The sequence below is a fragment of the Tursiops truncatus genome, chromosome 4 (genome assembly GCF_011762595.2).
Source record: "Tursiops truncatus isolate mTurTru1 chromosome 4, mTurTru1.mat.Y, whole genome shotgun sequence".
Taxonomy (NCBI): Eukaryota; Metazoa; Chordata; class Mammalia; order Artiodactyla; family Delphinidae; genus Tursiops; species Tursiops truncatus.
In genome coordinates this window covers 88,365,724-88,392,305 of record NC_047037.1, presented here as the reverse complement: position 1 = coordinate 88,392,305, position 26,582 = coordinate 88,365,724, and the positions used below count along the sequence as shown (strand labels likewise).

Below are 26,582 nucleotides of genomic sequence, written 5' to 3'. Positions count from 1 at the left end.
TGTATGGAAACACAAAAGACCCCAAATAGCCAAAGCAATCTTGAGAACGAAAAATGGAGCTGGAGGAATCAGGCTCCCTGACTTCAGACTATACTACAAAGCTACAGTAATCTTGACAGTATCGTACTGGCACAAAATCAGAAAGATAGATCAATGGAACAGGATAGAAAGCCCAGAGATAAACCCACACACATATGGTCACCTTATCTTTGATAAAGGAGGCAAGAATATACAGTGGAGAAAAGACAGCCTCTTCAATAAGTGGTGCTGGACAAACTGGACAGGTACATGTAAAAGTATGAAATTAGAACACTCCCTAACACCATACACAAAAATAAACTCAAAATGGATTAAAGACCTAAATGTAAGGCCAGACACTATGAAACTCTTAGAGGAAAACATAGGCAGAACACTCTATGACATAAATCACAGCAAGATCCTTTTTGACCCACCTCCTCGAGAAATGGAAATAAAAACAAAAATAAACAAATGGGACCTAATGAAACTTCAAAGCTTTTGCACAGCAAAGGAAACCATAAACAAGACCAAAAGACAACCCTCAGAATGGGAGAAAATATTTGCAAATGAAGCAACTGACAAAGGATTAATCTCCAAAATTTACAAGCAGCTCATGAAGCTCAATAACAAAAAAACAAACAACACAATCCAAAAATGGGCAGAAGACCTAAATAGACATTTCTGCAAAGAAGATATACAGACTGCCAACAATTGCATGAAAGAATGCTCAACATCATTAATCATTAGAGAATGCAAATCAAAACCACAATGAGGTATCACCTCACTCTGGTCTGAATGGCCATCATTAAAAAATCTAGAAACAATAAATGCAGGAGAGGATGAGGAGAAAAGGGAACACTCTTGCACTGTTGGTGGGAATGTAAATTGATACAGCCATTATGGAGAACAGTATGGAGGTTCCTTAAAAAACTACAAATAGAATTACCATATGACCCAGCAATCCCACTACTGGGCATATACCCTGAGAAAAGCATAATTCAAAAAGAGTCATGTACCAAAATGTTCATTGCAGCTCTATTTACAATAGCCAGGACATGGAAGCAACCTAATTGTCCCTCAGCAGATGAATGGATAAAGAAGATGTGGCACAATGGAATATTACTCAGCCATCAAAAGAAACGAAGTTGAGTTATTTGTAGTTATTGAGTTATTTGTAGTATTTTTCAAATGTAAAATAGATAGCTAGTGGGGAGCAGCCACATAGCACAGGGAGATCAGCTCGGTGCTTTGTAACCACCCAGAGGGGTGGGATAGGGAGGGTGGGAGGGAGGGAGACACAAGAGGGAGGAGACATGGGGATATATGTATATGTATATCTGATTCACTTTGTTATACAGTAGAATCTAACACACTACTGTAAAGCAATTATACTCCAATAAAGATGTTTAAAAAATAAAAATAAAGTAAAACCCTAACTGATTTTTGAAGAGAAGCTCAATTAGAATAAAAATTCAATTTTATTATTGTAATAAAATCTGACACCCCCCCCAATAAAAAAGGATTAAGGGGAGTAGGAGGAGGAAGAAGTTAGGAAAACAGATCAAACTGTTAGAACCCTGCGCCACAGCAGATGAGGTGATCTTGGAGATTATACGACAATATAGCTGAAATAATCAGCAGTGGTCAGATTCAATATAAATCTGAAAAGTAATCAATACTCTTATCATTTCACTTGAAATTGCACAACTGTTGGTACAAGAGCCAGAGTGACATGTGCCTGAAACTTGGAAGAGAGGGAAATGAAATGCCCTAGTATGAAAAAAAATCCTTTCCAAAGGCAGACTGACAGACATTAACAATACCCAAAAGTAAGAACGTGCTGACCGGAATAGAGATGTTCTCCATATAATGTGAAAAAAACACACTCAGAAGAGCACAGGGAGGCACAGGATGAGGGTGCTGGGCCAGTGCCCTTTTAATGTTACAGTTGCAATTGGTAACATCAACCCTGTCATCCTATGCAGGGAGATGGACACAGTGGGCTGTCTTAGCTGGAAGCCCTTTAAGTATTCAGGCACATAGCTCACCAGCACCATCAGACTGTAACTGGCCAACCCATGCAGACTGGTATAAAGGGAAAGAATACACGATGAAATTCAGAATGTAACTTCCAAGTGGACTGAGGCTGGATTTATATTTTAAATGACTAAACTGCCATTATGATATAATATGACAGTCTTGGGAGTTTGGATAATGTGAAGTCATTCCTGTGAGATGGACTTTGTTTGTGGAGCTGAACATATATTTTGGAGCCTATTACATCTGAAAATAAGATCCTGGGCTGCAGTAGATTCACCAAAATAATAAAAAGCACCTAATTGCAGCAGGTGGTCAGTAGCCAATTGCTCTTCCTTAAGTGATAACCTCTTGCAGCCCTGCACACCCTCCTTCTTTAAATTTGACAGGCGCAGGGTCAGAATTAAAGCACATGCACACACACATACACAACACAAGCACCACAGTTAGACGATAACTGGGGAGGAGCCCAGGGGTTAAGAACAATCTTTTTTTAATTTCTGAGTTTAAGAAGTCCAGGCAGACAAGCATTCAGAAGCAATTATTTCCTACTTGAACTGCTGCAACCGCAGCCAAACAGAAAAGTTAATGGGCATTACTGGATAATGTACAGTATGTATCCAAATTAACCAGACACGATGAATTTGAAAACAGACCTCCTGTCAGGATCATAGGACACAAATAAACCACACCACACACATTCACACAAGTAACATAAGAACCTGAGAAATATGACATAAGCAAAAAATTTAGTATAAATGTCATACCTAATTTGTGAAAAAGCACTTGCTAAAAGCTGCATGCAAAGCTTAGGGAGGTGACAAAGCAATGGCTACATGAAAAACACACAAAGACTTTGAAGATTCTGCAAAGCAGGTCGTGACTAGTAATATTCACAGGTACAGTTATATCACATTTGGCTTCAAAGAGGTAAAGAGGTTGAGTTATTGACAACACCAGTTGTAGTCTTCTGGCCTCTGATTAAAGTTTGACCCTTTTCCTTTTGGAAACATGTTGGTGCTCACTTTCTTCACATCCTGGATTTAACTGTCAATAAATTCTCACTCACAAATCACTCCTAGAGCTTTTCAACATCCCTTCAGATACCTTCTTAAACCAATTATAATGATGGATGAAATGATATGATGGTTGGGAGTAATGAGGGTGGCAAGGGAGGGGGAGGATACAGATGAAACAAGACCAGCCATGAGTTGATAACTGTTGGAGCTGGGAAATGGGCACATTCGGGTTGACTGTGCTATGTCTGAAATGTTCCATAATGAAAACTTTTAAAAATAAAACCTCCATTACTGTTATATCATGTGCCTTGTGACAATATTGTTTTGCTGAAGAGCACATAAATTAGGCTAAAGTCAGAAGACATTATCCTCCTCATTGGCTCATTTATAATTGAAATTTAATCCACAATCCTAAATAGCATTTTGAGGTAATTTACCTTAAGACATGTATAATGACACAGGCCTTTTTCTGAATACTCTCACTTATATTATTATGTCAGAAAATAACAACAATCATGGCAACTATAGTTATTCTTATTTCAATTGAAATTTAGTTATAAGCTTCTTGGCAACTGAGGTATAAAGAGAAATACAGTGAGTAATAAAATTCATATTCCGATAAAAGAAAATATGAAATTGATTTTTTCCTGATATTAAATTTAAACATTCAAATGAACCTTTTTATTATAACACAAAGGGCTCTCTATAACATAATGGACAGTGTCTTTAACATGGCTTCACAGATGAAGTGTTGCTCATATTCCTTGAGTTGATTCTTCCTATACGCTAAGGGCTTTTACACTTGGTTCAGTGAGGGAAGGCAACTCTGCTGGGGTCTAGGGTACAGCAGTCCAGATATGTAGGTCTTTGAAATTGACTACCAAGTTAGAATCAGGGATACACAATCTACAGAAGTAAATGGAAAGTATGTCCATATTTCTTGAAAAGACTTCTCTTACCAGGACTTATGGCAGTGGCCTAATTTAAGTCAGATTACAATTATACTTTCTGGTGAGAATCCACACTGTGAATTACAGAAAGGTTCAGAGGCTTTGGATTTGGGCATGCAGGTTTTGAGATGAACTTTCAGTTTTATATATACACACGCATACACATTAACATAATATTAAAGCTTTCTCACCCTGATAACTAAAATGAAAAGCATTATGAACTAGTGGTCAGGAGGTATAAGTCCCAGTTGTATTTTTACTAGTTTCTGTAGCTTTAGGCAAGCAACAAACTTTCTGAGTCTTGTTTCTTCACCTAAAAACTAGGTTATTCAATTAAACGTTTCAGTTACTTGAGGCACTAATGTGAAATGCTTCTTGGATTCCTCTCATCTTTATGGATGTGAATAAATTTCAAGGCATCATTTAGTCAGTAAAGTTTATCTCACCTGGATTATATCCAAATTGCTGTTGCTGGTTTCAACTTCAATCAGAGCCTTACATTCCTGCACAGGGTTTTGTCTCTGCTTCCTCTTCATTTCCCAGGAAGAGGCCTATAGCAAGGTATTAACAAAAAATATACAAGGATTAGTAGCAATCAGTGGTACACATTAAACCACCTTCACTCTTTCCTTCTTCAGCCTCTAGTAACTGCTGACTTCTGTAGGATAAACAGAGGAAACTCACTTTTTGATCTTTGCCTTCAAGAAGTATGACTTAGATATTCACATGTGAAGGCTAAATAATAGAAAACAACAACGACATAATATTATAATGCAAGTTAAGTATGAAATGTGTGGTGTAGATTATAGTGCTCAATGGTGAATCAAAGGGCTTGTAGTATTTTGCAAAGAATCTGCATGAATTACTGTCTATATACTGAATATATAATGTCTCATATGGATATATACGTTGTTCTTAAAATTTATGCCGATGTCGCTGGGGGAAATAAGATATATATTCATTTCAAAATATCTATGATGGCTTTCTTTTATTATTTTCTAAATACATTTATTTATTTTATTTATTTATTTTTGACCGCGTTGGGTCTTCGTTGCTGTGAGCAGGCTTTCTCTAGTTGCAGTGAGCAGGGGCTACTCTTCATTGCAGTGTGCAGGCTTCTCATTGCAGTGGCTTCTCTTGTTGCAGAGCACAGGCTCTAGGCACATGGGCTTCAGTAGTTGTGGCTCGCAGGCTCTAGAGCGCAGGCTCAGTAGTTGTGGTGCATGGGCTTAGTTGCTCCACAGCATGTGGGATCCTCCTGGACCAGGGCTTGAACCCGTGTCCCCTGCATTGGCAGGCAGATTGTTAACCACTGTGCCACCAGGGAAGTCCCTATTATATTGTTCTTAATCAGTAGATACTGAATATGCCTAGTATCATGTGAGATGTCTGCAGTCATTTAAAAAATTTTTTTTGACAGTTTCAACATACATTTTATAAAATATTGGCTATATTCCCAGTATTGTACAATATATCCTTGTAGCTTATTTTATACATTAGTGGTTTGTACCTCTTAATTCCCTACACCTATATTGCCCCCCTTTCCCTTTCCCCACTGATAACCACTAGCTTGTTCTCTATATCTGTGAGTCTGCTTCTTTTTTGTTATACTCACTAGTTTGTTGTATTGTTTGATTCCACATATAAGTGATATCATACAGTATTTGTCTTTCTCTGTCTGCCTTATTTCTCATAGTATAATGCCCTCAAAGTCCATTCATGTTGCTGCAAATGGCAACATTTCATTCTTTTTTATGGTGGAGTAGTATTCCATTGTATATAGAACCACCTCCTCTTTAGCCATTCATCTGTTGATGGACACTTAGGTTGCTTCCATATCTTGGCAATTGTCAATAATGCTGCTATGAACATTGGGGTGGCTTGCATCTTTTCAAAGTAGTGTTTTGGTTTTTTCAAATATATATCCAGGAGTGGAACTGCTGGGTCATGGGGTAGTTCTACTTTTAGTTTTTTGAGAAACCTCCATACTGTCTTCCACAGTGAATGCACCAATTTACATTCCCACCAACAGTGTACAAGCATTCCCTTTTCTCACCAATATTTGTTATTTGTGGGTTTTTTGATGACAGGCATTCTGACAGGTGTAAGGTGATATCTCATTATGGTTTTGATTTGCATTTCCCTAATGTTTAGTGATATTGAGCATCTTTTCATGTACCTGTTGGCTTTCTGTATGTCTACTGTGGAGAAATGTATACAGTAGTTAGATCTTCTGCCATTTTTTGACCGGGTTGTTTGTTTTTTTTGATATTGAGCTGTATAAGCTGCTTTTATATTTTGGAGATTAATCCCTTGTTGGTTGAATCATTTGCAAATATTTTCTCCCATTCTGTAGGCTGTCCCTTCATTTTGTTTACTGTTTCCTTTGCTGTGCAAAAGCTTTTAAGTTTAATTAGGTTCCATTTATTTATTTTTGCTTTTGTTTCCATTACTATAGGGGACAGAGCAAAAAAAATATTGCTGTGATTTATGTCAAAGAGTGTTCTGCCTATGTTTTCCTCTAGGATTTTTATAGTATCCGGTCTTACATTTAGGTCTTTAATCATTTTGAGTTTATTTTATTATCAATTACAAGGAAAAAACTGCAAAAAACAGAAACACGTGGAGGCTAAACAATATGCTACTAAATGGCTAGTGGGTCACTGGAGAAATCAAAGAGGAAATCAAAAAATACCTAGAGATAAATGAAAACAAAAACACAATGATCCAAAACCTATGGGACACAGAAAAAGCAGTTCTAGGAGGGAAGTTTATAGCAATACAAGCTTACCTCAGGAAAGGTAAATCTCAAATAACCTGACTTTCCACCTAAGGGAACTAGAGAAAGAAGAACAAACCAACCCAAATTTAATAGAAGAAAAGAAATCATAAAGATCAGAGCAGAAATAAATGAAATAGAGACTAAAAGAAAAAAAAATAGAAAAGATAAATGAAACTAAAAGCTGGTTCTTTGAAAAGATAAACAAAATTGATAAACCTTTAGCCAGACTCATCAAGGAAAAAAGGGAGAGGGCCCAAATCAAAAAAATCTGAAATGAAAAAGGAGAAATTAAATGGACACCACAGAAATACAAAGGATTATGAGAGTACTATGAACAACTATATACCATTAAAATGAACAACCTAGAAAAAAATGGACAAATTCTTAGAAAGGTACAATCTCCCAAGACTGAACCAGGAAGAAATAGAAAATATGAAGAGACCAATTACCAGTACTGAAATTGAATCAGTAATTTAAAAAACTCCCAGCAAACAAAAGTCCAGGAACAGATGGCTTCACAGGTGCATTCTATCGAACATTTAAAGAAGAGTTAACACCTATCTTTAGAAACTATTACAAAAAATTACAGAGGAAGGAACACTTCCAAACTCATTCTATGAGGTCAGCATCACTCTGACACCAAAACCAAAGCTCTCACAAAACAAAATTACAGTTCCATATCGCTGATGAACATAGATGCAAAAATCCTCAACGAAATACTAGCAAACTGAATCCAACAATAAATTAAAGGGATCATACACCATGATCAACTGGGATTTATACCAGAGATGCAAGAATTTTCAATATCTGCAAATCAATCAACGTGATACATCCCACATTAACAAATTGAAAACTAAAAACCATATGATCATCTCAATAGATGCAGGAAAAGCTTTGGATAAAATTCAACATCCATTTATGATAAAAACTTTCCAGAAAGTGGACACAGAGGGAACATACGTCAACATAATAAAGGCCAAATATGACAGACCCACAGGTAACATCCTACTCAATGGTGAAAACCTGAAAGCATTTCCTCTTAGATCAGGAACAAGACAAGGGTGCCCACTCTCACCATTTTTATTCAACATAGTTTTGGAAGTCCTAGCCACAGCAATCAGAGAAGAAAAAGAAATAAAAGGAATCCAAATTGGAAAGGAAGAAGTAAAACTCACTGTTTGCAGATGGCATGATACTATATAGAGAAAATCCTAAAGACACCACCAGTAAATGACTAGAGCTCATCAATGAATTTGGTAAAGTTGAAGGATACAAAATTAATATACAGTAATCTGCTGCAGTTCTATATACTAACAATGAAATATCAAAAAGAGAAATTAAGGAAACAATCCAACTTACCATCACATCAAAAAGAATAAAATACCTAGGAATAAACATACCTAAGCAGGCAAAAGGTCTGTACTCTGGAAACTATTAGACACTGATGAAAGAAACTGAAGATGACACAAACAAATGGAAAGATATATCGTGTTCTTGGATTGGAAGAATCAATACTGTTAAAATGACCATACTACCCAAGGCAATCTACAGATTCAGTTCAATCCCTATCAAATTACCAATAGCATTTTCACAGAACTGGAACAAAAAATGTTTTAATTTGTATGGAAACACAAAAGACCCCAAATAGCCAAAACAATCTTGAGAAAGAACAAAGAGGCTAGAGGAATCATGCTCCCTGACTCCAGACTGTACTACAAAGCTACAGTAATCAAAACAGTATGGTACTGGCATAAGAACAGACACATAGATCAATGCAACAGGATAGAAAGCCCAGAAATAAACCCATGCATTTATGGTCAATTACCGACAAAGGAGGCAAGAATATACAATAGAGAAAAGACAGTCTCTTCAATGAGTGGTGCTGGAAAAACTGGACAGCTACACGTAAAGGAATGAAATTAGCACGTTCTCTAACAACATATACAAAGATAAACTCAAATGGATTAAAGACCTAAATGCAGTCACTTTTTGATGTTGGAAAGTGTTTCTTCATACTTGAAAAGGTGAGAAACCACTGGAATGAAAAGCTTATGATACAGGGAAAGGTCTCCTTTGATTGGAATGGCTAGAGGTAGACTCAACTTCTTGAGGGCAAAACCTGTCTTATTTATCTCTGAGTCCACAGCACCCAGCCCAGAGTAAATGCTTAATAAATGTTTGTTGAGTGAAATGAATTAATCAAGGAAACTAAGGGAAAATTCAAAGGAATTAAAAGTTGCAGATGTAGGAAACAAATACATTATTTTTATTGGGAGCCCCATCTTCAGGAAATGGTGGGGGGGGATTAGTATAAAAAAAGTGGAATCTTCTGAGAAATTCAAGTATGTGATAAAACAATTCTCTAGGAAGAACAATTAATTAATTACCCGTATTCAGAGAGCTGAATTGTGGTATATATAAGGTAAAACACTGGCTAATTCCAGAGCCATTTTTATCAAGCTTTTGGAACACATAATAAGATTTAGTTGGAGTGTTTAGCCTGTCTTCCTAATTCCATCTACTTAGGCTAATATCAAAATTAATCACACTTCCTGTACTTCCTCTGTATGGAAGTGGTAATGCCTATTGTTGTGTTAACTGGATAGGAGATTAGAATGTACTGCAAATAATCCTCAAGTAATCAAAAGCCTTTTGAATTGCAGTTTAAACCTGACTAAATTCATTTTTCAAGTTCTTATCAAAAATTTCACAGTCTTCTGATCCATCCACTTCACTTCCAGATTTTCTTAGTATAGACTATCTTCTGAGGTAAACTTATCTTCCCAAGAGTTGACGTACAACATGTCTTCATTTCTTTACCTTCCACTTGCTAATCAATCCATTCTAATCTGGTTTCTATTCTCTCTAGTCCAACAACAATAAAATTCTTCCTGTGATCATCCCTATTACCACTAAGTCATTAAGTCAATGGACTTTTTAGGCCTTTGCCTGGTTGAGTTAGCCTCTCAACAGAATTCAGCTTCTCTGACCATCTACACCCAATATCTCAACAAACAGGTCAGTGCTCCCTCCTCAAGGCAAACACACAAGGAACAAAGTATCCACTCCTCTTCACTCCACAGGATCACCCTCACCCACACCGTTATTTCCCCACAGGGCCATTGCAATAGCCTTTTAACTGCTCTGCCCACATTCACTCTGCTCTCTACTAATCCATCTTTCATACTCAACCAAAGCAATCTTTTCTAAAGGAAGATAAGATCACACCACTTCCCTGCTTAAAACCCTTCAGTAGTTTCCCATTGCTTTCAGGATAAATACAAAACCACTTATCAAAGCCTATAGGTCTGCATGGTTCTGATCACACCACAGCCCCCTTTTCCCTCTCTGCCCCACCATAGCTTAGTTGTCTTCTTAAGTTACTTTGTATTACATGTTCCCTCATTAGCAAATGATGTTTGCATTGATTGGAAATGCTCTTCCTCCCCTCTTACCCACTTAGCTGGAATTCTATCCTAAAAGTTATATGTCATTGCTTTTTCAGGGAAGACTTCTCTGTCCTCCCAGAGTCAAATCTCCTATTACAAGGACTCATGCTACTATTTCATAAAAATTACCACAGTAGCAGTTCACATTTGTCTGTATAATCATTGGATTGTCTGTCTCCATCACTAGACTATAAGTTCAGTGGGGGCTTGGGACCATATGTGATTTTGCTCATAGTTGAATCCCCTGTAGCTGGCTGGCATACTGAATAGCACATAATAGATGATTTTATATATATATATATATATATACATATATATATATATATATTCACATATACCTACGTGAATCTCCATATTTAAAGTCTAAAATGTGTTATTCTAACACCTGGGCTCACTTCAACTTTGCGATCACTTGTACGTTGTTTTTGGAGCATGCAATCCACCCACAAAATAGGCCTACAAATCCCAAATCTTGAAATTCCACAGCTAATGAATGGAAATCAGGGGTTAAAGGAGATATAACTATAAAGTAATAGCAACTACTTTTTACACTATAAGCATGAAGTTTTTTAGACATAGCAGAAGTTGAGTATCTGCTGAACAGATGAATTTTTACATTCAAATATGATACATAATTTGAAGTAAAATTCTGAAGATTGTAGACAGATTCAGCTTAGCTTCTTCTATAGTCTCAAGAAAAGACTTAGGGCCAAAGTTTCAAAATTATAGGGAACTGGATTTCAAATATTTTAAGAGAATGAGCTACCCAAAAATGAAATGAGAAAGGCTGCCTTAGGAGGTAATGAGTCTCCATCACTAAAGATTTTCAAGAATCCATACCATTTTCCAAAGATATTACAAAGATATCTCACAAATGTGTGAGATATTTCTGTAATGTAACTATTATTCAGAATAATTCCTTCTGAAAGAACCATGCCTGAAATCTTGTCTCCCACCATGCTTAACACAGTATCTTACACAGGGCTCAGTGGATATTTGCTAATCAAATTAGTTTCTTGCTTTCAGAACCTATGGTAACTCATTTGAATATTTTCCATGTGCCCCATATTCACCCTTTAAGGGTGAATTTAATTTTTGGAAACAGTAAAAAGACATTAGAAGTCAAATTTGATTAAGAAGGCAGATAAACTAGGCAATAAATTTTGGCTTATAAAAGATTTTTTAAAAGGTAGTGAGATAATATCTGTAGTCATTTAACACTGAATCTGGCACAGGGTAAATGCCCACTCAGTTGTAAGTGTTGTTACTGTTATATACTGAATCTGAGGGCAGATTCTCAAAGAGGAATTAAGTAAGTGTAACCTTGTAAGAATAAAAGTGTAATGATTCCTTTTAAAAGAAACAAACTCACTTAGATACATGGAAACTCTAGGGTGGTACACTCATTAAAATCAAGCTCAGCACTTAGTTCTATTATCAACATCACATCTCATTTTTCCAGAACTTTGACTACAGGGATAACTACTTATGTAAAATTTGGCTATGCATTTTTGCTATAAAGCATTGAATGCAAAATCCTCAAGATTACAGGTTTATCCTATACAAATATTTCTCTCTTAAATACAGATTAAAATCTTTATCCCACAGAGGTGTTCTTTAGGAGCCCTTCGGTGCTGATATTAGCAACCTGACTTTTGCTCCAAAAGAGAGAATATAGAAAAAAAAAAAGAAATTGGGACCTTGTCCAGGAAACTCAGATTACAATGTGTATGCTATAATTAGAGTGCTTTAAAAATGTGAAAACGAAGCAAAACCCTTACAGAATGCTATTCCTGGAAAAGTGAATTACTATACATTTTGTGAATAAGAGAAGAAAAAAAAAAAACACCTGGGATCTCTCAGCTAGTTTGACATTTTCCAGCAGGGTGGCTGGATGTCTGCACTTTTGAGGTTTCACTTTCTTCTGCATAGGCTTCTTCGTAATTTTAGTCTCTGAAACATACTCTACACCGGAATCCGCCTCTCCTGTGTTACTTTTCCAGTCTCTATGGTTGACCGAAAGCTCAAAGGATGAAAGAGACTCATGCATCAAGTCATCACCGGAAGGCCTGATTCTCTGAATTTTCGTATTTCCCTTAAATAACAAAGAACATGCTTTTAATTTTTGGCAGCTGGCTTATTTATAATTAATTACCATTTCCCTTATAATCTTATGACATTAGATGATATTTATTTCTAATAAAAATTTTAAAAATCAGAAGCTTAGAATTTTGGCAAATGTATGTTGCAAATACATTGGCAAATGTATACAGCTGTAATGGCTCATTCAGAATTTGATTTAGCAGAGCTCAGCTGAGTAAAGAAACTTTCTGATTTTGAGGATGCAAATTGAGAATACACTGTGCTTCCTGACTTCCTCCCCAACAAAAACTTTCTTGCTTTTGGATCCCTGGTGCATATAGGTCAGTAATCTATTCATCTGAAGTTTGGTTGGGGTTTATCAATCCCACCATTTGCCTGTTAAGAAATGTGAAGAAACAAAATTATAAAGAGTTTTCCATAATTTTTTGTGTGTGATTGGTATAACTCTAAAGGTTTGAAAAATTTTTAATTTTAGATAATAACAGACATTTGAGGAATATATGACATTTAGCAGAAACAAGAAACAATGTAGAAATTACATACACAACATATTTCTAGGCAAATATATATCCAAGGACAAACACACACTCTCTCTGATTTTAAATGTATAATTTTATATAATACACAAATATACATTTTTCTATGAAATATATCTTGAAATATATTGGAAAGGATATACTGAAAAGATACAATTATAAATACATTAAAATATTTAAAATGGTCAATGTCTCCAGGCAGTAAAACAATAGGTGATTTAAATTTCTTATTTATATTTTATTTTCTGAGTTTTTCCTAATAAACATGTATTACTCTAATAAGAAAAAAATGATGACAGTGAAAAAATATGTAACAGTGCTTCACTTTCTGAACCTATTAAACCATGATGACATTTAGCCCTTGATAAGTCTTATCCTTCATATGGGAAATGTTACAAACGGCTCAATCCCACTTTAATTACTCACCTTAGGTGCTGAAGTTTGGCCGGTGGTAGTGAACTCAGGGATCCTAATTGTTGGTATAAACTGAGGCTATTATGGAAAAAAATCATTAGACAAATGTAAGTAAAAATAACTTTCAACTGACATATTAAAATAATTCAATATTCTTCATTTCTTAAAGAAGCGCCAAGATCACATACTCTCACCAATCATTACTAAGGAGTCCCTTTCAGTTTAGACACAGAGCAATGATGTCTGACTGGTAGCGACTGGACAGTACAAGACAATCCAATGAAGTATTATAGATCAAATGTCTTAAAAGCAATACAAGGGGCCACTGTATTAAACACTGTCTCCACAGCCCTCATCTCCCCTCTCTGGAGACCCTTTGTCTCCACTTGTAGGTCCCAGCATCTGGAATAAATCTTGACCTTCAGCAACAGCTCTGTATAGTTCAAAGTTCTGGGCCTGAGCTTCAAGGGACTTTTGAGGATAGACTGGCCTTAACTGTGTCCCTAATAACTGAGATGCTGCCTTACCCTCAGCAACCAACTCCTGCCTTGTACTCAGAGGCATAAGTAGAGAGAGAAAGCATTTGTTTTTCCTGAAAAAGAAGCACCTTCTAAGCTAATATTTTGATGTGATAATTGTTACACTAAAACGATGAGATGTTAATGAAATATTCAAAGAGAACATAAAGAGTAATGTGGGCCTGCACCCCAGACCCAGGGTCACTCCCCTTGGAATGAGACCCCGGTTAGGGGATCTGCTTGCACCTCCTTTTTGGTGCACCCACTTTCTTTCGCTGTGCCACAGATGCCATCGTGGTATCTAGCACAGTGTCCACGCTCTCTAGCACAGAAAATTTACCTTGCTCTTGTTAATACCCTAACATCCAAACTGGAGTCCTGACTCCAGTTTGGGTTGGATGTTAAGGGTTGGAGCTGCTGAAAATTTTTCCAGTGTGAATGGCCTGCATAGATGTTGAAATAGGGCCTTTTCCTCTGTCCTGAGATCCAAATGGCCCTTGGTGGCATCTTATAAGTTGTAGGTACCTTTAAGGCAACCCTTCCAAACCTGAATTATTTCACCTGTGTACCTGTACCCACCGCCCCCCCCCCCAATCTGTACTTCCTCGTGCAGTCCCTCTTTTGACTAGTAACATCACCAAACACCCAGACATTCAAGCTAGGCTGTCCTGGGCTAATAATCACTCTCAGTCCACAGGTTTGCACTAGCCTCAAGTCACCTCCCTGTTTAAATGACTTTACCATCTTTTGCTTGAACTATTTTCTATAACCTCCTCATTTTCTTGCTTCCAGTTCAGAGACTTCTCTAGACCTGTGCCACAACCCCTTTCTACACAATATTATTCACTTCATTAAAATAAGGAAGACAAGAGAGAAGAAGAGGGGGAAAGAGAAGGGGAGGTGGAATTCTCAAACTTGGATGCATTTGCTTAGAATCACCTGGTAAGACTTAAAAAAAACACTATTGATGCCAAGTCCTTACACCCTGACATTCTAATTCAATTATGTGGGGATGGGGCCTGGCATCGGTAGTTATTAAAGCTCTCTGAGTGATTCTCATACACAGTCAGGACTGAGACCACTAGCTTAGAAGACAGAGTCTCATTTCGGTAGCACCTGCCACATGGTGTGGCACACAGACCACATTCAATTCAAGTTTATTAAATAAAGCCAAACAGCACCTAGCATGACATACAAGCGGCTTTCAAACGGTTGCAACTAACTTTCTAAATTCTTCTTCTGAACCTCTTTCCCTCCATCTGACACCCCTTGTTGCCCTCATACACTAAATGCTCAGTCACATTTACTATTCCTCAGGTTCACTTTCATGTCCCCGTGCCCTTGTATCACCCATTTCCTTTGCCTGGAATGACCTTTCTGATATCCTCCAGTTGTCGAATTTGACTCATCCTTCAAGTCTCAGTTCAAGTATTACCCACACCGAATTCCTGCTCCTATTCCCCAAAGGAAAATTAATTGCTTTAACTTCTATACTCCCCTGACATTTTTCTGGATGTTTATATAGATATCTCTAACTATACATACAGATTCACATGGAAAAACATATATTTTTAAACGTGTATTTTTAAGTCTCCTTATTACTCCATTCTCTATTTGTCCAGTTCATATTCCACTAACAAGTAACCACTGCTACTTATTTCTTGTTTATTTTTCCAGAGATTTGCTTATACGTCATCTATAATACAAGCATATGTACATAAGGTTTCCCTGCTTTTCTGAGGTGGGGAAAAATGGTAGTATATTATACACACAGTCTGCATCTTTCTTTTTTACTTAAGGATATACCCTACAGATCTTTCTCCATTAGTACTTAAAAAGCTTCTTCATTCCCTTTTTACAGCTGCATTGTATTCCTTCCGCACCTCCAGTTAGTTTTGAGATATAATTGTCATACATCATTAAGTTTAAGGTAATGGCTTGGCTTACATATATTGTGAAATGATTACCACAATAAGTTTAGTTATCATCCATCATCTCATATAGATACAATAAAAAAAGAAAAAAAGTTTTTCCTTGTAATGAGAACTCCTAGGATCTACTCTCTTAATAACTTTCATATATATCATACAGTGTTTGCTATAGTTAACTATGCCCAAAGGTTTCCTTGAGCTCCCTCCCTCTGACCCCTCCCTACACCTCTTCCTACCCCCATCCCATCCATGGGCAACCACTGATCTGCTTTCTCTCAGCATAGATCATCTGCATTTTCTAGAATTTTATCTTAAGTGGAATCATAAATCTTTTTCGTCTGGTTTCTTTCACTAGGAAGAATTATTTTGAAATTAATCCATATTGCTTTGTGGATCAATAGTTCATTCCTTTTTATTGCTGAGTTGTATTCCACTGAACGGACATACCACAATTTGTCCTTTCACCTATTGATAGTCACTTGGGTGACTTCCAGTGTTTGGCTATTACAAACAAAACTACTATGAATCAAGACAGTATGGTACTGGCACAAAAACAGAAATATAGATCAATGGAACAGGATAGAAAGCCCAGAGATAAACCCACACACATATGGTCACCTTATCTTTGGTAAAGGCAAGAATATACAGTGGAGAAAAGACAGCCTCTTCAATAAGTGGCACTGGGAAAACTGGACAGCTACATGTAAAAGAATGAAATTAGAACACTCCCTAACACCATACACAAAAATAAACTCAAAATGGATTAAAGACCTAAATGTAAGGCCAGACACCATCAAACTCTTAGAGGAAAACATAGGCAGAACACTCTATGACATAAATCACAGCAAGACCCTTTTTAACCCACCTCCTCGAGAAATGGAAATAAAAACAAAATAAACAAATGGGACCTAATGAAACTTCAAAGCTTTTGCACAGCAAAGTAAACCATAAACAAGACCAAAAGACAACCCTCAGAATGGGAGAAAATATTTGCAAATGAAGCAACTGACAAAGGATTAATCTCTAAAATTTACAAGCAACTCATGCAGCTCAACATCAAAAAAACAAACAGCCCAATCCAAAACTGGGCAGAAGACGTAAATAGACATTTCTCCAAAGAAGATACACAGATTGCCAACAATTGCATGAAAGAATGCTCAACATCATTAATCATTAGAGAAATGCAAATCAAAACTACAATGAGGTATCACCTCACACCGGTCAGAATGGCCATCATCAAAAAATCTAGAAACAATAAATGCTGGAGAGGGTGTAGAGAAAAGGGAACCCTCTTGCACTGTTGGTGGGAATGTAAATTGATACAGCCACTATAGAGAACAGTATGGAAGTTCCTTAAAAACTACAAATAGAACTACCATACGACGCAGCAATCCCACTACTGGGCATATACCCTGAGAAAACCATAATTCAAAAAGAGTCATGTACCAAAATGTTCATTGCAGCTCTATTTACAATAGTCAGGACATGGAAGCAACCTAAATGTCCATCGACAGATGAATGGATAAAGTAGATGTGGCACATATATACAGTGGAATATTACTCAGCCATAAAAAGAAATGAAACTGAGTTATTTGTAGTGAGGTGGATGGACCTAGAGTCTGTCATACAGAGTGAAGTAAGTCAGAAAGAGAGAAGCAAATACCATATGCTAACACATATATATATATGGAATCTAAAAAAATTAAAAATGGTTCTGATGAACGTAGGGGCAGGACAGGAATAAAGATGCAGACATAGAGAATGGACTTGAGGACACAGGGAGGGGGAAGTGTAAGCTGGGAACAAAGTGAGAGAGTAGCATTGACATATATACATTGCCAAATGTCAAATAGATAGCTGGTGGGAAGCAGCCACATAGCATAGGATGATCAGCTCGGTGCTTTGTGACCACCTAGAGGGGTGGGATAGGGAGGGTAGGAGGGAGACGCAAGATGGAGGGGATATGGGGACATATGTATATGTATAACTGATTCACTTTGTTATAAAGCAGAAACTGACACACCATTGTAAAGCAATTATACTCTAATAAGATGTTAAAAAATTTTTAAAAAATTAAAAAAACTACTATGAGCATACAAGTATAAGTTTTTGTGTAGATGTATGCTTACATTCATGTGTTTATTTGCTGTCTGTATATCTCCCTTAGTGAAATGTCTGTTCAAATGTTCTTCCCACTCTTTTAGAACAGAAGGAATTTACTACAGTGATTGGTAACAGAAGAGATGGAAGAGGCTAAGAAGACTACCAGCAGATGGAAGGTACCCTAGATGTTAGCAAAAGCAGGAAGCTCTTAGAGCCCTCAGGTTGGAGGGACAATAGTAAGAACTGATAGTACCAGTTCTATAGGGCAGAAGCCCAAGTACAGTGTGGCTCAGCTGAGTCCTGTTTAGAGTCTCAAAACTGTCTATTTTTTAAATGTGTTGTGTGTCTTATTATTGAGTTTTTAAAGTTCTTTATACATTCTAGATATCAGTCCAGATCAGATAGAGTTTTGTAAATATTTTCTCCCAGTCTGTGGCTTGATTTTTTGATTTCTTGTGTCCTTTGAAGAGCAAAGTTTTTAAATTTTGATGGAGTCAAATTTGTTAAATTTTCTTTTATAGCTCATGCTTTTGGTATCATATTTAAGAAATCTTTGCCAAACCCTAGGCCACTAAAATTTTTTCCCACGCATTCTTCTAGAAGGTTTATAGTTTTAGGTTTTACATTTGGCCTATGCTGCATTTCCCATAATTTTTATTTGGTTTGAGGTAAGAGTCAAGGTTCATTATTTTAAGGTATATATGACTATCCAAGTGTTTTGGTATCATTTGTTGAAAAGATTATTTCTTTCTCCCAATGAAATGTATTGGTCCCGTTGTTGAAAAACAATTGACCACAAATGTATGAGTCTATTTCTGTACTCTTTATTATGTCCCATGGCTCTATTTGTCTCTTTTAACACCAATACCAAATTGTCTTGATTACCATAGGTTTATAATGCCTTGAAATTAGATGGTGTCAACCCCACCAACTTTGTTCTTTTTCAAAGTTATTTTAAATCCTCTGCACTCCATATGAATTTTATACATTTTACAATTTCTACCAAAAAAAAACCCCACAAACAACTAGCTTGGATTTTGATTAACATTGGGTTAAATCTATAGACCTATTAGAGAGAATTGACATCTTAACAATATTGAGTCTTCAAACTCATGAACGTAGGTTACCTCTCTATTTATTTGCTTTATTTAATTTTTTCATCAGTGTTTTGTAGTTTTCAGTGCAGGTCTTACTCATCTTTTGTCAAATTTTTCCTGAAGTATTTCATGTATTTTAATGCTATTGGAAATGGTATTATATTTTAAAATTTCAATTACAATTGTCTGATGCTAGTAAATCAAAATAGTTGATTTTTATATACTGATTTTGAAGGCTGCAACTTTGCTAAGCTCATTTTACCAATTCCAGTAACTTTTTAACAGATTCCATTCAATTTCCTACATAGACTATCACATCTGAAAAGAACCAGTTTTACCTCTTCCTTTGCAGTCAGAATGCCTTTTCTTTTCTGTCTTTCTTGTACTTCTAGAACCTCCTGTAAATGCTGAATTGGAGTGATGACAGCAAACCTCCTTGTCTAATTCCTGATCTTAGGGGAGAGATTTTAGTCTTTCACTAGTAAGTACAATTTTTGCTGTAGGGTTTTTGTAGATGTCCTTTATCACACTGAGGGAGTTTTCTTCTGTTCCTGATTTGCTAAGAGTTTTTTTTTTTTATCAGCAACGGATGTAGTTGCTCCTTTTTTGCCATTTATATCTTACTGGATTTTGTTTCCTTTTTGTTTATGATATTTATATGTTATATATTTATATGGTGCCATATTCATATTTTACTGGATTTTTTTCTTTTTTTTTTTGTAGATATTTAGCTATGCTACTAGTTTGTTTCTTAAATACATCATTATAAGAGTTAGGTTTTCCAGGACTAGCTCTTTCCCAGAATTTTCTATAGGAAGGGTAGGTAGAGGATAAGAGTTTAGGCAAGTCTTTTTTTTCCACAAGCAAAAACCTCTTTTCTTCTAATCTTTATCCAAAAAACACTGCTTCTGCAAATATGGCTTTTTGGAGTACTTTCATGTGCATTCCACATCTTCTACTTCTGTGAACCAAAGCAGGTCCAGTAAGGTTCCTGTTGCCTCCCAGCTATTGTAGATAAAGGCTATAGCTGTTCCATCTCCAGATGAACCCTTCTTCAGTAAGTGTATTTGTGTTAATTCTTTAGAGGTGCTATTGCTGGGCTCGTCTTTCCATTCCTCTTCCTTTCCTCCTGTTGGAGCTCCTGCATTATCTTGACTGCTTTTGGCAGCACTGCAGTATTTTGGTATATGTTTCCTAGCTTGACTGAAATTGGAGTTGCATTTTTGTTTTCTGTTTTCCTGTTGCTCTTAGAAGACTCCCAGGAAAAAACAGGAAGATGCTACATCTATATAGCCATATTTATAGCAGAAGCCTCCTATATCTCTTTCTACCTATATTTATCATGGTATGTATCACACTGTCTTATAGTTATGGTAATATGGGTATCTCTCTCAACAGACTGTAAACTCTCAAAGTCATTTTTTATCTGTAGTACCTATCACAATGTTTAGCACTTTATAGGTACTCAATAAAATGTTGGTGATTAACAGATGCTGCCAGGGCCTACTGCTCATCTCTTCCACTGTTGAAACACTGCCACAAGTCTATTCTGCACTCATAATGTGACTAAACTTCTCCACTACCTGTCAGATGTTATCACATCTTTGAGATGCCATATATATATATATATATATATATATTTTTTTTTTTTTTTTGCAGTACGCGGGCCTCTCACTGCTGTGGCCTCTCCCGTTGCAGAGCACAGGCTCCGGACGTGCAGGATCAGCGGCCATGGCTCACGGGCCTAGCCGCTCTGCGGCATGTGGGATCTTCCAGGACTCGAGCACGAACCCACGTCCCCTGCATCGGCAGGCGGACTCCCAACCACTGCGCCACCAGGGAAGCCCGAGATGCTTTATATTAAATGTCAGTGTCTTAATTAAATGTCAGTGTTCCTAATATAGCAAAATGGATTGAGCCTAGCCTAGTTACAATGTATGATGCACTTAAATCATTTGGGTTTGTATAATTTTGGTGCTAGCTTAAAGATAATTACTTTTGGCTATAAAATTTTACTGTAATGAGTTTTGACCTGAACTACTAATCTCATCACTAGAGTTGTGAGTAATAAAAAAAAATTTTTAATTCCATTAGTTTTCCTCTTTTTATATTCATTTCAGAGTTGTGTTTCTACAAAAGAACTTCAGACATCATAGAAAAACACAGCAAAAATGTCTCAACTAGGGACTTCCCTGGTGGTCCAGTGGCTAAGACTCCACACTCCCAATGCAGGGGGCCCAGGTTCATTTCCTGGTCAGGGAACTAGATCCCACATGCCGCAACTAAGACCTGGTGTAGCCAAATAAATAAATAAATACAATATTCAAAAAGAAAATGTCTCAACTACATTTTGAATAGAAAAATATCAATAATGTTGGCACAGCTTTGTATTTCTTTGCAAAACAGAAATCCATGTAACACAGCTAATCCATTTCAAATTCTGTCTCAGTTACTTAATGAGTAGTTGTTTACTAGTGGTATCATCTTTATCATCACCACCACCTTTTCAGATTTCAAAGAATCATCATCACCCTAGAAACCTTTCTAATATCAGTATTTATTTTTATATGACACTCATAAACTCTCCTGGCAAGACTGTTACATTTCTTTACATGTTTGGAAAGTCCTGAAAATCACAGATTCAATAGCAAAACCTGCATAATATGAAGTATCTCTGGCAGCAGAAAAACTGAAGGATCCTTAACTCAGGAATAAAGAAGAGAAAGTCTGCGGTGCATAAGAATCGTGTGGGGAGCTGTGCAGAAATGCAGATTCTAAGGCTTCTGTCTCACAGATTCTTGTTCAGTCAGTCTGCTGCAGATCTCAGGAATCTGTATTTTTACAAACATGTGACATACTTACACAGATGGCCCAATCATCATAGACTCACAGACCTGGAAGGCAGGAGATTCTCCCTTTTAATTTTATATCCATGCTTTGTGGGACTGTAGAGAAAATATTTTTATGTTTCTGCACCGTGAAGGCTTTCTGATCAAAGTTTACCAAAATTGAGACCTAGCCTAGAAGAACAAATCTTGGAATTTAATTTATGACTAATTATTAGTGAGAGAGCATCTGAAGAAATTTACCTCCCTGGAGGTATGTGTTTACATTTTAAGGAAGGAATGAGACCTGGGGCCATGGAGACATAGCCGAAGAAGCTAGTCTTATCTTGCCCCCAAGAGATTTATTTATATTCCAAAGGGTAAGAGTAAGAACCCAGAATCCTTCTCAAAGAGCAAAGAAGTGTGCTTGTCTGTCAGGGGGTAGCGTAGGATTAGGGAGATGGCTGTCCCTCTCCTATATAAATATCCAGATTCATTTCTTTCAGAGTTCCATGCTAGTGGTACAAACTCCAGTATATGTAGGATAACATACGCTCTGCCTCATCTCATCCGTTGACCCAGGGGTACAAATTAGGGCAAAAGGGAATCAGTATGATTATTGGCTATAATTAAATAATGATCTGCTCTGCTCCAGAAACCTCATGTTTGCATTCAGAATAAAATTAATATATATAGATATTTTAAACTTAGCCTGTAAATGAAGATGGGCAACTAATACGCATAGGCTCTAAAATTGGATGTGTCTTCATAAATATCTAGTCTAATCCCCTTTTACTGAGCTGGAGGGGGAGGGGTATACTAGGATCAAGGACTAGTGACATCAGACAGACCTGAGGTCACTCAGCTTATAAACAGCAGAGCCAGGACCTGAAGTTAGGTATCCTGACAGCAGGCCAGTGTACTGTCCGCCATATTCTGCTTCCACAGCCTCCTTCTTCAAGGAGCCCCTAAGCATCCCTCCCTCTGCACAGCTTTCCAAAATGATCACTGCCCTCCAACTCTGCCTAATATAGTCAGAGCTCCTCAAAAAATAAAAAAATCTGATTACCATTAGTTATTAATTACCCAATTTCTCCCACACTGAAGAGCTATCAATCCAAACTGAAAGCAGGAGAGCAGAGTAGTTCAAACAGCTTTGAACTAAGAATTAATCTCATTTTTTATTTTTTTTTTGGCCATGCTGTGTGGCATGTGGGATCTTAGTTCTCCGACCAGGAATCGAACCTGTGCCCCATGCCGTGGAAGCACGGAGTCTCAACCACTGGACCTCCAGGGAAGGCCTTTAATCTCATATTTTTGATCTAGCTCTGTTCCTACCTTGTTTCTGTGACTCAGCCAGAGAGGCAACATAGTCCAGTAATAGAATGAGGGGTCTGGAGCTTGACTGTGTCAGTTGAAATCACAGTTCTGCAGATTCCTAACCCCACACTTGGCAAGTTACTTCTCTGTGCCTCGGTTTCCTTGTGGATAAAACAGGACTCATAACAATCACAGGATGGTCATAAGGATTAAATGAGTCAGTATATTTAAAGCACGTCATACTTCCCTGATGACGCAGTGGTTAAGAATCCACCTGCCAATGCAGGGAACACGGGTTCGAGTCCTGGTCCAGGAAGATCCCACATGCCGTGGAGCAACTAAGCCCGTGCACCACAACTACTGAGCCTGTGCTCTAGGGTCTGTGAGCCACAGCTACTGAGCTCGTGTGCCACAACTACTGAAGCCCGCACACCTAGAGCCCATGCTCCACAACAAGAGAAGCCACCGCAATGAGAAGCCTGCGCACCGCAACGAAGAGTAGCCCCTGCTCGCTGCAACCAGAGAAAGCCCGCGTGCAGCAACAAAGACCCAACACAGCCAAAAATAAATAAATAAATAAATAACTTTAAACAAATAAATAAAGCACCTCTAAGGGTGGCACATTGTAAGTGCTCTTATCATTTAATCCTTCCATTCACCCTTCTCATTTAAGTTTCCACATGTATGTAATATGTACAGTTAGAGTAATCATTCAGGGTAGTTTTAGAATTCACCAAAATATACATAATTATGGAAATCTTAGGGAAGAAACTGGAGAGGAGAAGGGAATTGGACATACGAAACCTATGCAATTATCTTTTACTACAAAAACCCTGTGGTGATCAAATGGTATAGTATATGCAGAACCACGTAGCAGATAAATCAGGAAGCAAATGAAGTGTGAGCTTCAGGACCCCTCCCTTACACAGGGCCCTGTGTCTCACTTCGTGTTTATAATTTTGCGCCTTCTTTTTTGAAGGGGATCCCCCAAAATGTATAAACCTCAGACTCCAAAAAACTAGATCTGCCCTTGTTCAGAAGTATTTTAAATAATACTTAGTTATTTTCAAATGCCAGGTATTACTACTAGTGGTCTTGGCTAGAAGACCTTCTTGAGGATTCTCAGAGTAGAGGAAGGATGATTCTAGACCACTGCAAAGCAAAAGTCATGGACAAACATCAGTTATTTCTCTTGGATTGGATTAGAACCCCCCAGTGTGTCAAGAGACTCCATGCCCTTTGTTAGAAGGCTGGGCCCAGCCAAGCAAGACTGACTGGAGGAGTGGGAGGTTAAAGCATATACTGATAAAGGACAAGGTGGAAAATGTAACTCAAGTGAGACTAAGTTTAAATTCTGCTTAAGCCTACAGGAGTTAGGACAGAAGAAGGATACAGATTCAGATCAAGAATATGATCAGGAAAAAAAAAAAAGAATATGATCAGGAGACAAAGACTTAACAAGGTTAAATTGAGGGGCACAAGCTATGGGGTTTGAGTTCAAAATCAGAAAAATCATGAGGTACATTTCCTTAAACTGAATTCAAAATGTAAAGTTGGGTCCTGAGTAAGAAGTGAGATTAGGTCTAACAGATGAGAAACAGTATTCAAGCTCAGAGGTACAGGCTCAGACACACAGGGTTCCTTCAGAGGGAACCAGAGAGTAGCCTGCTCTGGAAGGAAGCCAAATACCTGAACCTCACTCTGAGAAGAGTCAGGAAACAGGCCCTGAGGTGCATCTGGGATACGAGGCAGCCTCTGACTGTTCCTGATTAGTACGTGCACTCATCAAAAACTGGTTGTGGATAGAGTTCAGGTGCTTATGGGCACTGATCAAATAGGTGTATTTGCAGTGAAACCCAAATTAGTATTCGCTGCAGTGAAAATCATTCAGGCAACACACCTAAACCTCTCCTTCTCTCTGCGTCTCTGCAGATGTGACTAAGAATGGCTGATTGACATGCAGAGAGGGACGGAGTGTGGCAAGACTGCCAGCCACTGTCAAAGCTACTTCTGTCCTTCTCAGAGGAAGGATGAGCTCCCTCTGGAGTTCCTACTGTCCCTCAGCAACAACGTTTGGTCACTTATGTGAAACCCAGGAGCAGACAACAATGGATGGCATTCCTTGGTCCCAACCTCCAGGACAAAACAGGGTGACTTATGAAGCCAGGAGCTGTCATAGACTCCCCACACCACACTGTTCCCTGAAGCCAGGCTGTTCTGATGCTCCTATCACAGGTACTGTCCTGGTCTGTTTAGTAAACTACAGTGCTGTTCTGTCAGGTAGCGTGACATCAGCTCCTCAAGAAATGATGAATAAGAAAATAATTTGACGGACCATTTTCTCATACCATATACAAAAATAAACTCAAAATGGGTTAAAGACTCAAATGTAAGACCTGAAACCATAAAACTCCTAGAAGGGGCTTCCCTGGCGGCACAGTGGTTGAGAGTCCGCCTGCCGATGCAGGGGACACGGGTTTGTGCCCTGGTCCGGGAAGATCCCACATGCTGTGGAGCGGCTAGACCCATGAGCCATGGCCACTGAGCCTGCGCATCCGGAGCCTGTGCTCCGCAACGGGAGAGGCCACAACAGTGAGAGGCCCACATACCGCGAAAAAAAAAACTCCTAGAAGAAAACATATGCAGTAAACTTTTTGACATCAGGCTTAGCAATATTTTTTTGGATCTGTCTCCTCAGACAGGGCAACAAAAGGAAAAATAAACAACTGGGACTACATCAAACTAAAAAGCTTTTGCACAGCACAGGAAACCATCAACAAAAGGAAAGGCAACCTACTGAATGGGAGAAGATATTTGCAAATCTGACAAGGGGTTGATATCCAAAATATATAAAGAACTTACATAACCTCAGTATCAAAGAAACCCCAAACAACCCAATTAAAAATGGGCAGGGAACCTAAATAGACATTTTCCCAAAGAAGACATAGAGATGGCTGATCAACACATGAAAAGATGCTCAACATCACTAACCATCAGGGAAATGCAAACCAAAACCACAATGAGATTAGATGACACCTCACACCTGTCAGAATGGCTATCATCAAAAAGACAAAAAATAACAAGTGTTGGTGAGGATGTGGAGAAAAGGGAACCCCTGTGCACCACTGGCAGAAATGTCTTGGTGCAGTCACTATGAAAAACAGTATGGATGTTCCCCAGAAAACTAAAAACAGAACTATCATACGATCCAGCAATTCCATTTCTGGATATTTATCCGAAGAAAACAAAAACACTAATTCAAAAAGTATATGTATCCCTATGTTCACTGCAGCACTATTTACAATAGCCAAGACATGGAAACAACTTAAATGCCCATGGACAGATGAATGGATAAAGAAGATGTAGCCTATATATATATATATATATATATATATATATATATATACACACAATGGAATACTAGTCCACCATAAAAATAGAATGAACTCTTGCCATCTGTGACAACATGGCTATATCTAG

At 37.7% G+C, this 26,582-nt stretch overlaps 1 protein-coding gene across 4 annotated transcripts in view; it reads right to left on the bottom strand.

Annotated features, from left to right (window-relative positions):
• The window catches only part of MORC1 (MORC family CW-type zinc finger 1), a 360,669-nt gene that overhangs the window by 41,383 nt on the left and 292,704 nt on the right, over positions 1-26,582 (bottom strand). For all 4 annotated transcript variants that reach the window (XM_073804253.1, XM_033855850.2, XM_073804254.1 and 1 more), the window contains 3 exons: positions 13,321-13,386; positions 12,105-12,350; positions 4,471-4,575 (listed from right to left, as the gene is read on the bottom strand). In XM_073804253.1, coding sequence (XP_073660354.1) covers positions 4,471-4,575; positions 12,105-12,350; positions 13,321-13,386 — 417 coding nt within the window. The remainder of the gene's footprint in view (positions 1-4,470; positions 4,576-12,104; positions 12,351-13,320; positions 13,387-26,582) is intronic.